Below are 14,713 nucleotides of genomic sequence, written 5' to 3'. Positions count from 1 at the left end.
GCGAATTTTAAAGTTGTAGCGGTCAGGCAGAGAGAGGCCAATCGCCCATCATGTAGACCTAAGGAGGGACAGGCACAGCACCACGTGGCTCATGTCAGGAGCGACTAACGTCTGAGCCTTGTCTCGAAAAGCAGGACTGACTGGTTTAAATTAAGGTTTTGCCATCTCTGCTCTCAAAAAGGGATCTGAGGCAGCTCACAGTACACGCTCAGTATAATATGACAATCGAATGGACTGTGGAGACTGTGAGCTCTTAGCCTGAACACAGTCATGGCTGCAGAGGCGCCAAGCACCCTTCTGACACAGGGTGGATGGAGCGACAGCTTTTTAACAGACCTCCTAGGGGCTCGGGCCGGACGGAGTAGTGACAGGATCCAGAGGGTCCTCCTCTGACCCTCCCTCTTCAGCCTCGCCCAGAACAACCAATTCCAGGTCAAGGGGCGGCAGGACCCAGTGGGGGCTCCGTCGCCTTCGACCCTTCCCCAGGGCAGCTCGACCTTGCGGGCTCTGGACCTGAGTGCACATGTTCAGATGAGCCCGGGCTCGCCGTGCTGTCAGACACGTCACGCTGTGAACCTCGGTTTCCTAGTCCGAAGAGTAGGGTTAATGACAGCGACTACCTCAGAAGATGGCGAAAACCACATAACTCATTTCAAGTATTTAGAACAGGGCATGGTACATATTAATGCCAAAGGCAATTAGTAGGATTAAAGCCATCATTAATTAGCTCCACCTTTCCAAAGAGGAATCGGAAAGGCTACAAGGCCCAGCTACCTTGGACAGCTTCCTCCCTCTTCCCAAAGCTGATCTAGAATAACTCCTGCTCTGTGCCCATGTCACTGTCCCTCACTTCTCAACTGTTGATTTCTTTGTAAAAGGCTATTATCAGTAAAATATTTTAATTTTCTGAAATTTGCATAGTATCTGTATTTCATGTGGTATATCAGTTTAAGCAAATTGAAATGGATGGATCTATATTTTCATCTTTATCTGATCTTTATCTCACCGTAAGAAGTAATGTGTTAGTAATGGTACATCTGTGGTGTTTTTTCAGGTTTCCACGCTTGGGGCCACACTGTCATAATATTCTTCCAGCATAAGTAACTAAATACCTGTGGGTAAGTCTAAGATAAATCCACTTTACACTAAATCCCACTTTGACATTAAAGAAATGCTCCAACAAAACAGGAGGCTTTTCTTGAATAGACATTTATATATTGGTGGATATAACTTTTATAATGGAAGTTTCTCTTTATACCAACTTTGTTATAAATCTATGCAACAGTGATGGGGTTAGTTAGTAATGGATACAAGGTCACTTAATAAGAGTTTAAAAAAAAAAAACCCCAAATACAATGAGAACTCAATTTTCTGAAACCTGTGTCACATGGTTTGTCTACTTTCTAAATAATAACTGATCTTGAGTTCATTTACTTTGAGTATCATGGTTCCTTTTACAGTTTCCCAATATAAAATTATTTATTATATGATATGCTTCTGTTACGGTCCGTTAAACCATTATTATTTGAAAGATTTTTGTGAATCAAAACGAAATGTAAGAATTATGTTTAAACTATAATTCAAAGCTCTTGAACTGACACTAAAATCATAGGTCAGCTTGTTATACTTGAATTGCTTGAAAAGTTACTTATAGTTAAAGCAGGTATACCGAAGAGAAGATTGAAATGTGTTTCCACAAACTCACTGTTTGTAGTACTTCGTGAAACAATTTTGAGTTCATTAAAAGTATATGGCATTTACTAAAGTTTAAACAAATGCATCACGACAATCAAGAAGTTTAGCTCTATGCCCTTTGTGCACGTGCTAAAGGAAGAAACACAAAATACAGCAGTCGGCATTACTTCCTGTGTCAGAGACACCAAGCGAGGCCTGCCTTCCACATCAGATGGACTTGTGCAGCTACCTGCATTAGCTATTGGACCCATTACACATAAGTGTCAGCCAATTACAAAGGATGCACCAATGTTCATTTATATTGATTCAAATTCTTCTGTAACTGAAATGCAGAAGAAAAAAAACTCCAAAACTAGTATTTTATAAAGTCCATTTGAGTCTGTATTAAAACAAATAGACTTCCCAAAATCCGCGATATTCGTGAAAGAACAGAACTTTCTTGACTTGTGTAAATAAATCTTCTTAATATTGTCCAAATACTATTGTCATAAAAGTCCTAGTTTAAGCAAACACAATTAGAGAAAAAAACACCATTGAGCATAAAAATGAAATTCAAAATCATTAAAATACTTTAGTTTAAAACTCTCTAAGCAATTAAAATAAGATATCTACTTACCTTCTCAATATCTTTTATACTGCCGAGTAAAATCAAAGTAAATTACAAAATTAACCGAAACTGCCAGAGGTATCACTTTGTTAGTTATAGAACTAAACCAACCAAAACACACTCATTCATACCCTCCCTTTCCTCTCCCCTCCCCTCCCCTCCCCTCCCTCCTCCCTGTCAGGTCCTCTTGGATTAGGCCATTCTATGAAACTACAGATATCGAGGCGTTCTACTAAACACAAAAACAAACGAGCATAACAACTCTTTGAAATTCTTTAAAATAGAGCTGTATGCTGCAAATATTTTGTTTCTAGTTTTTAAGTGAATTGGGAGAGGGGAAGGCAGGAAGTGCTCAGAGCACTGATCCATTAGAAAAAGTCAGGAAAGCTTCTGGGGCTGGCTTCCTATTCCAGCAAGACTCCTCAGTAACTGCTCCTTGATAACTCACACGTCATGCACAGAGGTTACATTCCCAGCCATCCCCGTGGACGACGCTGACATGCTTCTAGGGGACATAACAAGGAAATAAGTTTTAATGGTCACGTGTAAGGGTCCCTTACCTTACAGTTCAATCAGTGGAGGCAGTGTGCTTTACACACCAGAATCTAAATTCCTAATGTTTATTTCAGGGGCTAGTTTTTCAACTGATCCCTGTGAAAGTCTGCAAAAGTCAGGAGAATCTGAACCGAAGAATTGAAAAATTTTGCAGGATTGCCTTTCTGAAAGTCACTAACTCATTCGTAGAAACTTTAGTATTACATGAATATGTCTCAACTATGACCATCGGATATCAGAAATCTTAAGCTATAGATTACATCTTGACTTTTTTTGTTCTGCAAAATAAAAGAACTGACAAGCAATGAACTTCAGAGAAAATGAGATATGTGAATGCAGTTTTAACTGAACCAATATATCAACAATATATTAATACTAACATGTACATAATCAAAAGATACATTTACATAAGTAAGTAAAGATTCTCAGTTTTACTTATCCCAGAGTCAAAGATGGCAAAAGCGAGAAGTCAGGAGTTTAATTTCACATTGCTGCGCCCCCGCCACCCCAGTTCTCATCACTATGGATATAATGTTCCAGACAACAATAAAGCCATCTTTAAAGCAGCTCTACAACAAAGACAGGGGAGGTCTAGTGTACTTGATACGCAGCTAAAGTTACCCACGCGAAGAAACCAAGGCTTGGGATCAGAATAATGGTATTACCTGCACACCTGGGTCCTCATCTTCTTCGGGAGGAGGAGATGGTGGGGGCGTTTTGTCTAAGTCTGAATTTTCAGAACCTTCTGTTTTTCCCTTGTTGACCTTTTTCTTCAAAGCACTTGCTTCTGAATCAGGTTTCTTATTACTAGAATTCAAAGTGGATCACTTAGTGTTCACTTTTTAATGAGGTTTTCCACATGCCCTACGCCTTATATTTCCCACATTAATATCCCTAAAATATCAATGACAATTGATAAATCAATGCGTGTTGGCCACTTATAGTTAAATGGCACTCTTGATTAAGTCTTTATGGCAAAACGCAAATTGATGACCTTTAGCAAATATCTGACCTAATTAAAAAGAAATTACATGCAAAAACTCCTAATACCACACAGAGTACAATTGTTCGTCTAGACAATTCAAAAATTCCTACCAATACACCAAGACACAACAAAAAAATCGCATTAAGTAGTTTTGTTATCAAGTTATTAAGGTACACAATATGTTTTTTAAAAACTCAAGGAAAACTAGAATGATCATTTCTGTGTCTCATGCAGATAGTTATAAATACTTCTATTAAGTCTTTTTTTCACCAGTACTATTAGGTATTCTCTTTTATATTATCCAGCTCTGTTTTTATCCATTTTACAACTTTTTGAAATATAACAAATTAAATAGCAATTTCCTTTCTACAGAATTTTAATGCTATGTTTTCAATTAAAAATAAGCTTTATTTTGATGCTAGGGGAGGTAGTCACGATAGCTTCTCCCCCCCCCGCCATCCCCCCAAAAAAACTAGGTTTCCAAAACAAAAAATCTAGCAAAGCAAGCCCAGTAATTAAAGTACATGTTCCATAGTATGTTTCTGTCAAAAGTTAATAGGACTTGTGTATTACATAAGTCAAAAGACATGAATGAACTATACGGAAAAAAAAAGTTTTTAAGTTTACCATCACCTTTAGAACCCTTATTTTACATTCTTTTAGAATGTACACTTAGCGTTACCTTCCATTCCAATTTTCGAACTGGCCCCAAAGTTTTCTAATATCAATTATAATAATTTATTATCCAACATTTGAAATAATACAACCTCAGTAGTGATTATATTTTCTTTCTAGAGGGCCTAAAATTCTAATAAAATTTGAAAACTAAAGAGATGATTTCAAAACTTATAAAAGTTTATTTATCAAAGTTTGACTATTTCTAGAAAAGTATACTGACAGAATGCATCAAACAGCATTTTTTCCAACCTCAGCTACTAAAAAAGGAAGAGGCCAAGACATCTATACGCTTTTAAGTAAAGCATGTGTCATGTAAAATGTCTCAGAAGTATTTGTTAATATAATAAAGTATCTACCACACACCTAAAATATATTTTTGTAATGAATAAAATCTTTGAGAATCTTAAACTAGTTATTTTTAAATGCTCAGAGCTTGTTTTTGTTAACATTTTAGCATAGTAAATAGCCACATAAGGAAATAACTTACAAGTCAAGATTATAGCAAATGGCAGTTAGGTTTAAAGAGTTCTTGTTATTTAAAAAAAGAGAGAGAGAGAGCAGTGTCCTAAAAACTTTAAGTCCACAAAAGATCCACGGAAAGAATAATATTTTTTATATTAAAAAAAATCCATACAACAGTTCCTCATCCAACTGTCCTAGTGTTTACGCTACACATGGACAGAAGTCTCCCCCACTATGAGGCTCCATTTCCAGCATTTATTTCCGCTCTAACTGCCACAAATTATACAATACTACAGCTGAACGCTGGGCCCCTTCCCTTTCATCTGCACGCCAAGAGCAATCAGATTACCCTGGTAACCAGCGGTCACATGACCAGCACCTGCTCTTTTGGCTGGATGCCACTGACTAAAGCCATCTGCTTCCCTCAATCAGCTTTCAAACATTCTCAACACCTGCGCTGCAGTGTTTTGTGGTTTCTTTTATCAAATCAGTGCAAAACTGCTTCCAAAACTTTACATATTTCTCAAATTTGTTTAAATCAGAGGTAGGCCTGTCACAGAGTTGGATCACTGCCAGGTAAAGTAAGTTGGCAGCTAGTGATTTCCACGGTGACCTCTCTGCGCCCGAGTGAAGTACACAATTTAATTTAGTGGGGTTACTGCACCCTGTGTGAACTGGCCTATAGGAGTAAAAGGCTTACTGTCCTAAAGCCCGTCAGAGCCCAGGTTTCATGAAATATCAATTTGCGAAGGAAAGAAGTGCTAATGATTTTCCATCTGCCCTTACCAAGACTGAACTATGTGGAACCTCCAAGGCTGCTAAAAGTCAGGCAGGACCTCTCCAAATGCTTAGACAAAAAGCCTGTAGCCAAGGGAAGCACTCCTCACAGATCTGATTACGCGAAGATTTCTAAACTCGTTAGACCTTGCGCTATTAATGTTGCCCAGAGACAGCTAAGCATTTCCACGCGAATGTCTTCTCATGACACCAACATACAAATCAAAACCAGGCTAAGAAGTCAAAAAAGCTACAAAATCTTCAATGTCACCCAAAGACCTTACGATCGAGGAAAAGATCAAGTTATTTAAATTAAATGGCCTTTGCTATTTTGCAATAAGCTAATTTGGATTTTTCAACCAAGTGTTATATAAAAACTGCCCCCAAAAAGCCAAACTTAGAATTTTTCTTTTTCACAAACGAGGGTAACGGAGAGTGGTGAAGAGCACTGACTTGTGTCAGACAGACCTCAGCTCATGTTCCAACTCTGCCATTTGCAACCTGTCCGTCTGTGCCCCTGGATAAGTCACTTAATTTCCCTGAGCCTCTGTGTCCTCATCTATAAAATAAGGTTAGTAATTATATCTTCCTCCAAGATTCGTTACGAGGTTTAAATGAGATGGATAATGGATGAAAACCTTGACACAAATGGCCAACAGCCACACACATCTGGAAGATGAGCTGCTGGAAGTGTATTCTGGGAATATGTCTGGGAACATATTCTCTGGCTGTGGCTCGGAACCCACTTGGGCCGAATCAACTGCAGAGACTTATGGACACGACCCTACTTCATCGTGATCATGTCGTCTAAGCCACATGAATGGAAGGAAACTCAACATTCCTCAAGGCCAGCTAGAAGAACAAACAAGCAGGCAACCACCCCCAAGGCTGCTCCTCTCCGTGCCCACGACCACTGTTTCGGTCCAGAAACAACATTTCCCACCTCGACCATCACAGCTGCCTCCTCACTGCCTCGTCACCCTCATAATCGCCGAGCAGGGTTACCCACAGTCAGACCGCTGGAGAAAGGACACATACCCCAACATTTACAGTCATTATTTAAATCTGTATAGTTCCCAGCTAGTCTTTAATAATGTCGAAGCCAAAACACAGCCATGCAGACATTCCTCTTCCAAACTGTAATTTGGAAAGCTGGTATGCACAAAGAGGGCGGCGTTTCCAGTTGGGGAGAAGAGAATGTCATTAAAAAGAAACATCCTTTAAACTGACACTACAATATTGAGGATGAGGCCACTGAGCTGCCAGGCGCAGACACAGAATGCTGATACACCTCCAACAGCTGCAGTGATGCTTCCTCGCGGTGACCTACCAGTGAAGATCCCAAGACAGACCAGGCGTGTGCAGGGAACACTCTCCGAGTCTGGACCTGAACAGCCTCAGCTCTGGAGAAATCACGCCTGTCCTCACCCCTCTACTGAACCTGCTCGGCCTCCCACATTTCCTAGTTCAGTGGCGTGGTACTGCCACCAAAACATCACCCACAGACCCATCCTCCACGTGCCACCAGAATGACCAGCTAAAACACACATCTGACTGGATCATTCTTCTGCTTAAAGTCCAATCCCATATGTATTAAAGTACAAGATTCTCAGCATTGGCATACAAGGCCCTCTGCAATTTTCGTAAGTGGCAACATTACCTTTATTTTTCTACTTCCCCACACTCCAAATCCTGTATGCTTTATGCTGCAGGCAGGCAGACCCACTCCTTAAAGTGCCCACCCATCTCCTCCACCTCCACCTCCCCCTCCCCCAGTCCACTCGTCTACGAGACCTCACTTGGACGTCACTGATTCGGAGGAGCATTTTCTGGCCACCACCGTCTGGATCAGAAAGATCTCACTCCACCTACATGACATCTGACGTACCCCACACAGGAGATATTTAAAATACACAAAATTTGGTGGTAACGTTACTCTAGAATATTAAAACCAAAGCACTGTGTGTGTGTCTGTGTTCGTGTGTGTGTGTGTGTGTGTGTCTGTGTGTCTTTCTCCAACTATCCTGTAAGCTTGAAAAGAAGAGAGACTGTTTCATTTATCTGTATTTCTAGTGCCTGACCAGGTAGGTTACTATAAATGTTAACTGACTGATTTAACTTAACAGTACAAGTCATAGAGATAACAACAAAACGTATGCAGCCCTTACTACGTGCCAGACACTACTCTGTAAGTGCTCTTCTCATTAATTTACTTAAGAAAATCCCACATAAATTCGATCTTTGTGATTAAACAACCATGAAGCTCAGTAAAATGGAGCTAAAGTACTACAAAGTAGAGCGAACTTTAGCAATTTTTCAAAACCACTGTATCTATATACTTCCCCTCTACTCACAAAGTTCTTTCACTTCCTGATCCTTATCACCTATCATTACTGGTGCTACTGAGATAGAGATACAGAGCCGCCCACTCCTGAAGCTCGACAAGCCAGTATGATCTTGGAAGGAGTACATTTTTCTGGAGATGCTGCTGGCAGTTTGAAGGACCACTGTCCCTTCTCCAACCTTTTCCTCCCATTCCATCATGAGTGGGGTCATGCTGGTTGGCAGTTGTACGTGCTCAGGGTCCAAGCTAAGTTACACTTAGGTCGCCTCTGCCACACCAAGCTCTGAAGTTCTGTGACTACCTACAATATGATCAAAGCGCACAGCATAATGATGAGAACTCAACAGGAAACAGCATGAGGGGGACGCAAACTCTGTATTCAGAGGACATCTGTCAGGTGGAGGGACACTCTAAGGAATCTGGCCTCAGGAAGGATTTCATCAGCTTACAATGGCAGGAGCCCACCACAACGGGCTGAGTCACAGACGTCACCTGAAATGTGGTTGGCCGAACTCACCCCAGCTCAGACGCAACACATAGATGACTAATTATATGTGGTGAGAAACAGTATAGGCTTTTAAAACAAGGCTTTATGCAACAGGCAGAACTTAGTAGAAGGCCAGCTAGCTGCCCTGATTTACTACAAAACAGAATGTACTGATCAGCATCGGCCTAGGAATCCAAGTTTGAAAAGGAATCCTCTTGTGGAACCACATGTGGTGAGAATACGGTCGGTTAGCAAAGATGTCTGGACAGTAGGAGGGGGTTCTCGATCCAACAGGCCCTTCAGATGAGACAAGTTACGAGGTTCTCATCACACTGGGGAAGATCAACCTTGCGGCTTGCATCATCAACATTCATCATGTTGGTTTCAGGATCTCAAGCCAAAATGTCACACTATAAACTTTCAGAAAATGAGTAAAAGGTATTGAAACATATCCTTATATTTTGTATGCTCGAAGAACTTTTTAATTTAAAAAAGAAAATGAATCTAATGGGTGAGCTGTGACAGAGATGTTCATGGCATAGGATGATTGTGCATGTTGCAAATCTAAAAGATCTAGAATGCCATAACAAAATAAATATTAAGGTCTTAAGGTCAAGGGCTCGATGATGCTAGAGAGGAAAGCAACAAGCCTCTCAAAGAGTATAGGATTTTGCTCTAAATTTTTAAACGATGAAAAAAATTAAAAGATAAAGAGGCAAACTGAAAAAGAGACAAGGGAAAGCACTAAAAGTTTAAAAGGCTCACATTAAGGCAACATAAAACATGACACACCAGAAAGTAAAATTAACCCAACAAAACAAAATAAAAATTTTAAATGAAGTCCTAAGACTAAAATTTACTTAACAGCCAAACTAGAATGTCATAAAATTCACAGGATAAATTAAACTAAAGAGGAAAGAGACAAAACAAACTACACGACAGACAACAGGTCCCCAGGTCAACAGCTTCACACAAAGGCCCTCAGAAGTCCCAGGTGAAGGCCCCAGGAGCGTTTGGCACATGGCCCAACCGGTCTGAGACTGTCCACAAGCCAGCCTGGGGCAGAGAACATCTGGGTGGGATGGGGACGCAGAAGCGAGAACCGTGGCCCGAGCCCTTTATGCCTTCCTGTCCTGGGCACAGGGAGCCTTTGGGTGCTCTGAGTAACCCAGCCTGGCGCCCACACACTTCACTTCAAGCAGGTGACTTGCCACCCACAACTCCTAAACTCCACCCACAAATTCTTCACCCTACTCTTCAAGTTGAGAAAGAGGTGAGAAAAGAGAGAGAAGTTGAGGAGGTTCTATTTTGTCTCTGAACAAAGATGATTTCAGTGACAAACTATTAATAATTTGTTTTTTAAGTTCGCTGAAAGTCACTGGACTGAACGCTCCTAAAACAAATAATCTAAATGGTTACCTTAAGTATCTCTTACAGCATCACGTGCTGCCTAAGTACAGTAACTAAGCTAAATTTTCAGGAAAGGAATAGAAAAGTAGAAAAGATACAGAAACCTAATCTGCTTTCATTTAAAATGTGTACTTAAAACTCAACATGCCCCCACACCATTACGTTTTACGATCAAACTTCCCAAGGATGAAGAAAACTGACGGTCAAACAGGTGACACGCTCAGGCCAGAAGCAGGTCCTAGGACCGGAGTCCGACCTGCCCGGCTGCAGAGCCCACGTCTGAGTCCCGGGACTGGCCTGAAGCGTGGAAACTCCCCAGGAGAGCTCTTTAGAAGTCCAGCGCTGGCCCTGCCTTTTGGGGTGTCCTTCAGGCCCTGGAACCACTCCTGGTGAATGTCTCCTGTTACTTGGGATCATCCCTGGGGTGCCTTCAAATGGCATTAGGATCCCGTCCTGAGGATCTCTACAGTGTTGACCATTTTTTAAAAGAAAGATGTTTAAACAATGAAAGAGAACGTGCAGTTGAAAGCTCTCCTGAAAGAGCCAAATCCGGTTTTAATATTGAACATACTCTCGAGAAAGAAAAAAAAAGACTCATCATGCAATCAAGAATAATTACTGAAAATCTAAAGGTTATTGAGTTTTATGGATTAAATTTAGATCTGCCAGAAATAACATGGAAAAGAAGTTTAGGTAGCTACTATGTTATCTGATCACAGAAGCTCCGCATACGCATTAGACACTTTGGCTGCCTGGCACTGCCGGGCGCTTTTATACAACGTGAAGAATTGAATAAGTTAGACGTGACGAACCTGATATAAAAGGTGTGCCTTCTGATGCCCCTTTACTATAGTATATTCTTCCAAGTGCCGACAATAGGGAAACTATTTGGCTGCTTATGCCAAATTCTAAGATGTCACTCTTATCTATGCACGGCATTTCTGTGACCCAGGAAGAGAGACAAGTGATGGTAAGTCTGGTAGTCAGAACGCCACTCCCTGCATTCATAATTGTCTTTTCTGATCAGCCAGGTAGTCACTACAACAAATGAGACGTGCTGCCTACTCACATTTTCATCAGGTGCTGTGGACAGGTGGAGAATTAAGCAAAGTAAATGGTAAAACCAAGAAGGAGAAGATATCACCACATACCCTAACAGTAGAAGCTGGACTGCCATGAAATTATACTGTTCCCACAGGAATCAGGGCTACATATAAAATTAGTATTCTAATAAAAGTTCAAGGGTGTTATCTTTCCAATATTGGGGGGGAAAAAAAAACCACTTTCCATTTCCCTATTTAGCATTTTAAAGCTTAAACCACACATGTAAAGGTGGCTGAAGTGAGGGCTGGCATTTCAGATGACTGATGCTCTTATGGTGGTTTCCACAAGCATCCAATGACTCAAAGGGGCCTTTGGGCGGAAGACAACTAGCAAAAAGATCTTTATAGAGCATGTGACAAATCTTACATTTGTACGGAACTTCATATTTTTCAAAAGCATTTTCATATGTTGACATTTTTAATAATAATTATAAAATCGACCTATGATTCCTTCTGCTCTTTATCTTTCGGTTCTAACATCATGCCACGTCTACTGTGGCAACATATGCTCCACCCTAAAATTCTACTTAAGAGAGACTTCAAAGGACTGTTTCTCCAGAAAAATACCCCTTAGCATCCTACTGCCACGGCCGCCTCACCTCTCAACTTTCATTGGATTGGTACACTGAGAGCTGAAGGTGGGACCTACATCGCCCTCTCCCACATACACCAAAGAGGCAGCAGGCCACTGCCTTCAAGTCCACGGCACCTCGCTGGACGGCAGAAACAAATTTCCCAGCAGTCCCAGCGCTGTCCTTCCCTGAGCCTAGCACACAGCATGGGTTAGCAGAACTTGCTTTTAAGGGTCAGTGCTGTCAGGCATTCTCTTCCCCCAATGAGTACAGACCAAACCACATGAAGTCAAAGATATCAGGGTCTGCACTAAAAAGCGGCTGACAACTCTCTGTCCCCGCTCATTCAGCTGATTTAAGACAAGTCAGATCAAGGATGGGCCACGATGTGGCCTGACCCGACAGCCCCTTTGTCAAAGAGCAGATAACCTTTGAGACCAGCAGAAAAGGGGGCACCTGGTCCCATCTCTGAGCTGAAGCTTGGATTTAATGAAGCGGAGACTGGGCAGGGCGCGCCTGGGGACAGACGCACAACGCACAAGCGCGTCTCCTTCCTCATTCCTCCCCAACACCGAAAAGGCTCAGAAGTCCATCTTGTGACCACACATTAAAGAAATCTATACTCTCTTCCGCAGGCACAGTGGCCAAAAAATTTAATTCGGTCTTTCCAACTACGTAGGCTTGGGTCAACACTAAGTCATAGCATCCGAGTAAAAGAATGAACAAGAAACTAGAAAGAAGAAAAGCTGTGGTTTAATTTTATTTATTACCTTCGTACCTGATGGGAGACATCAGACTACCTGGGTTTTCTGTACTTATTGGCAAAACTAGTTTATGGTTTGCTTTTGTGTGTAATCTCTACAGAGAAATTTTACATGTGTAAGAGTAAACGATAAAATATGTATTAGTTTCCCAAAATATGCCACCATTAGGCTTGCTGGCTGAAAAAAAAAAAAACATTTCTTGGGTAAAATACTGCTGCTCTCTTAGATCATTGCTGAGAAAACATCTAAAAAGCTACATTGCTCAGAAGAAAGTTAACACACATATTAATGACTGAGATAGCATGGTTTGCAAACAGTATATTTACATGTTTTTGATACTTTATTTTTCAAAAAATAAGAGCAGTATGTTCATTTTTTAGTTTAAAATAAAATATCTTCACTCTTAATTGAGAGAGAACATTTTGGTTTTCGACTAACTTTAATACTGAGGGTGGAAAACAGAACAAGGAACAAGATGTGTTCCTAGAAACAGCATCAGAAGCAGCTCTCTCTCCGTGGCTTCGCGTAACTGAAGCTGCCGTGGTCAAGTCCCAATCCCTGGCCGAGTTCCCTTCTTTCTGTACACTCTTTATATAGCTATGGACCACTAAATCCTTCAAGAATCATTCGAAGATAGGACTTCTCCAAATTCTCTCTCATTTCACAAGGGCCATGCGTACACGACAGAAAATGCATTGAAAAGAAGAATGTAAATCCTCAGATTTCAGCTCCATGAATCCTTCCACATGCAAAATGGCATCCTCTCCGGCCCACAGATACCTCAGCTTTGATTCTCAATATAAACTGCCAATATTTGAAAACTACAAGGACACCTGGGGAGAGCACAAGAAAAAATGGGCAGAAAAAAATATGTTTAATACAAAAAGGAAAAGGGAAAAAAAGACATGTTTCTAATAGAAAAAAGAATGTATGTGGCTGTGTGTCTCCTCGTTAAGATTTTATACATCTCCTTCTGAAATGCTGAAGGTCTTTTTGTTTCACTACCTTTCTATGTAACAGCTTTTGGCAAATTCTTTTAGGTCCTTCTGCATAGGCAAGACAAATGTAGTTATATTTTGGCTGCCAAAAGGGCCAGTTCACTGGGAAAGGCCACAGATCCAAACCTCAGCCACTTTATAGAATGAGGTGGGATGACAGGTAGTGAGAAGGACACCATAAAGGCACACAAGGAAAGTCAACCCCACTGACAACGGTTATCTTTTCTCGCGGCCTTTATTACCCAGAGTGTGTGACTGACGCAGAACAAGCTCTCTCCCTGTCACAGACCAATGCAGACGAGCCAGACCACCAGTGGGTCACTTTCGTCACCACCTGCTCAAAGGACAGCACATCTGTCTGCAGAACCTCGCCGATGATGCGGCATACAGAGCTGAACGGGAAAGATGTGAGTAGTTCTACACTACATTTTTCATTACACTTCTGTTTATTCCCTCTATTTGAGCCCTCTGTAGGAAAATTATTTTCTGTATAAACAAATTCATCAAGTTAACTTATTCAAGGATGGAAATAACTGGTATCACATAACGTTTTGCAAAACAAAATTGCCACTGCTGTATTCCAGTGCTTAAAAGCAGACTGCTATGGCAATTCAACCCCAGTACTAACATAACCCAAACCCCCTATTACCTTCATCACCGCATATTCAATTTACATAATTATTCTGCTATGCTATTCAGAATTTACATGTAGTTGTATGCATTCTCCTTATCCTTGCTTCGGGATGTTATTTCCTTTCTAGACTTAGCAGAACAATGAGACCACAATTTGACACTATCTGACCGACAGATGCCCTGTGGCTCAACAAAGCTATGGGTGGGTTTGTTCATCTACTGAAAATCTCTATTCGGTTACCAAATTCTTGGATGGTCACCCCCATCAGCGACAGGAAGGCTTCTCAGGACTGTCCTGACCACACTTCATAAATCAGCAAGTGGCCATACAAGTGGTCAAATCCTCAGGGCCAACAAAGGTGTGGCACACATTCTTGCGGCCCCCTCGGCGTGGCCTCCTGAGTCTCTGGGTCACGTGACATCAGCTCCCTTGTCACTTGCACATCTCTGTATTCAACAAAAGTGTTCCGTTCAAGTATTTCCACCCACCTGGAGAAAAACAACCATCACCTGTAGGAGGCATCGACTGAGAATATTAGTCACAAACAACCGAGGTATTTCCACCCACCTGGAGAAAAACAACCATCACCTATAGGAGGCATTGACTGAGAATATTAGTCACAAACAACCAAGGGGGGAAAAG

General features: G+C 41.2%; 1 protein-coding gene across 1 annotated transcript in view; it reads right to left on the bottom strand.

Moving 5' to 3' along the window:
• The window catches only part of CHD7 (chromodomain helicase DNA binding protein 7), a 119,876-nt gene that overhangs the window by 60,752 nt on the left and 44,411 nt on the right, over nucleotides 1–14,713 (bottom strand). Inside the window, exon 4 of the mRNA XM_025041112.1 lies at nucleotides 3,523–3,664. Within this exon, the coding sequence (XP_024896880.1) occupies nucleotides 3,523–3,664 (142 nt within the window). The remainder of the gene's footprint in view (nucleotides 1–3,522; nucleotides 3,665–14,713) is intronic.

This window comes from Pteropus alecto, unplaced genomic scaffold (genome assembly GCF_000325575.1).
Source record: "Pteropus alecto unplaced genomic scaffold, ASM32557v1 scaffold87, whole genome shotgun sequence".
NCBI classification, from domain to species: Eukaryota; Metazoa; Chordata; class Mammalia; order Chiroptera; family Pteropodidae; genus Pteropus; species Pteropus alecto.
This window is presented reverse-complemented; position numbering and strand designations above follow the sequence as displayed.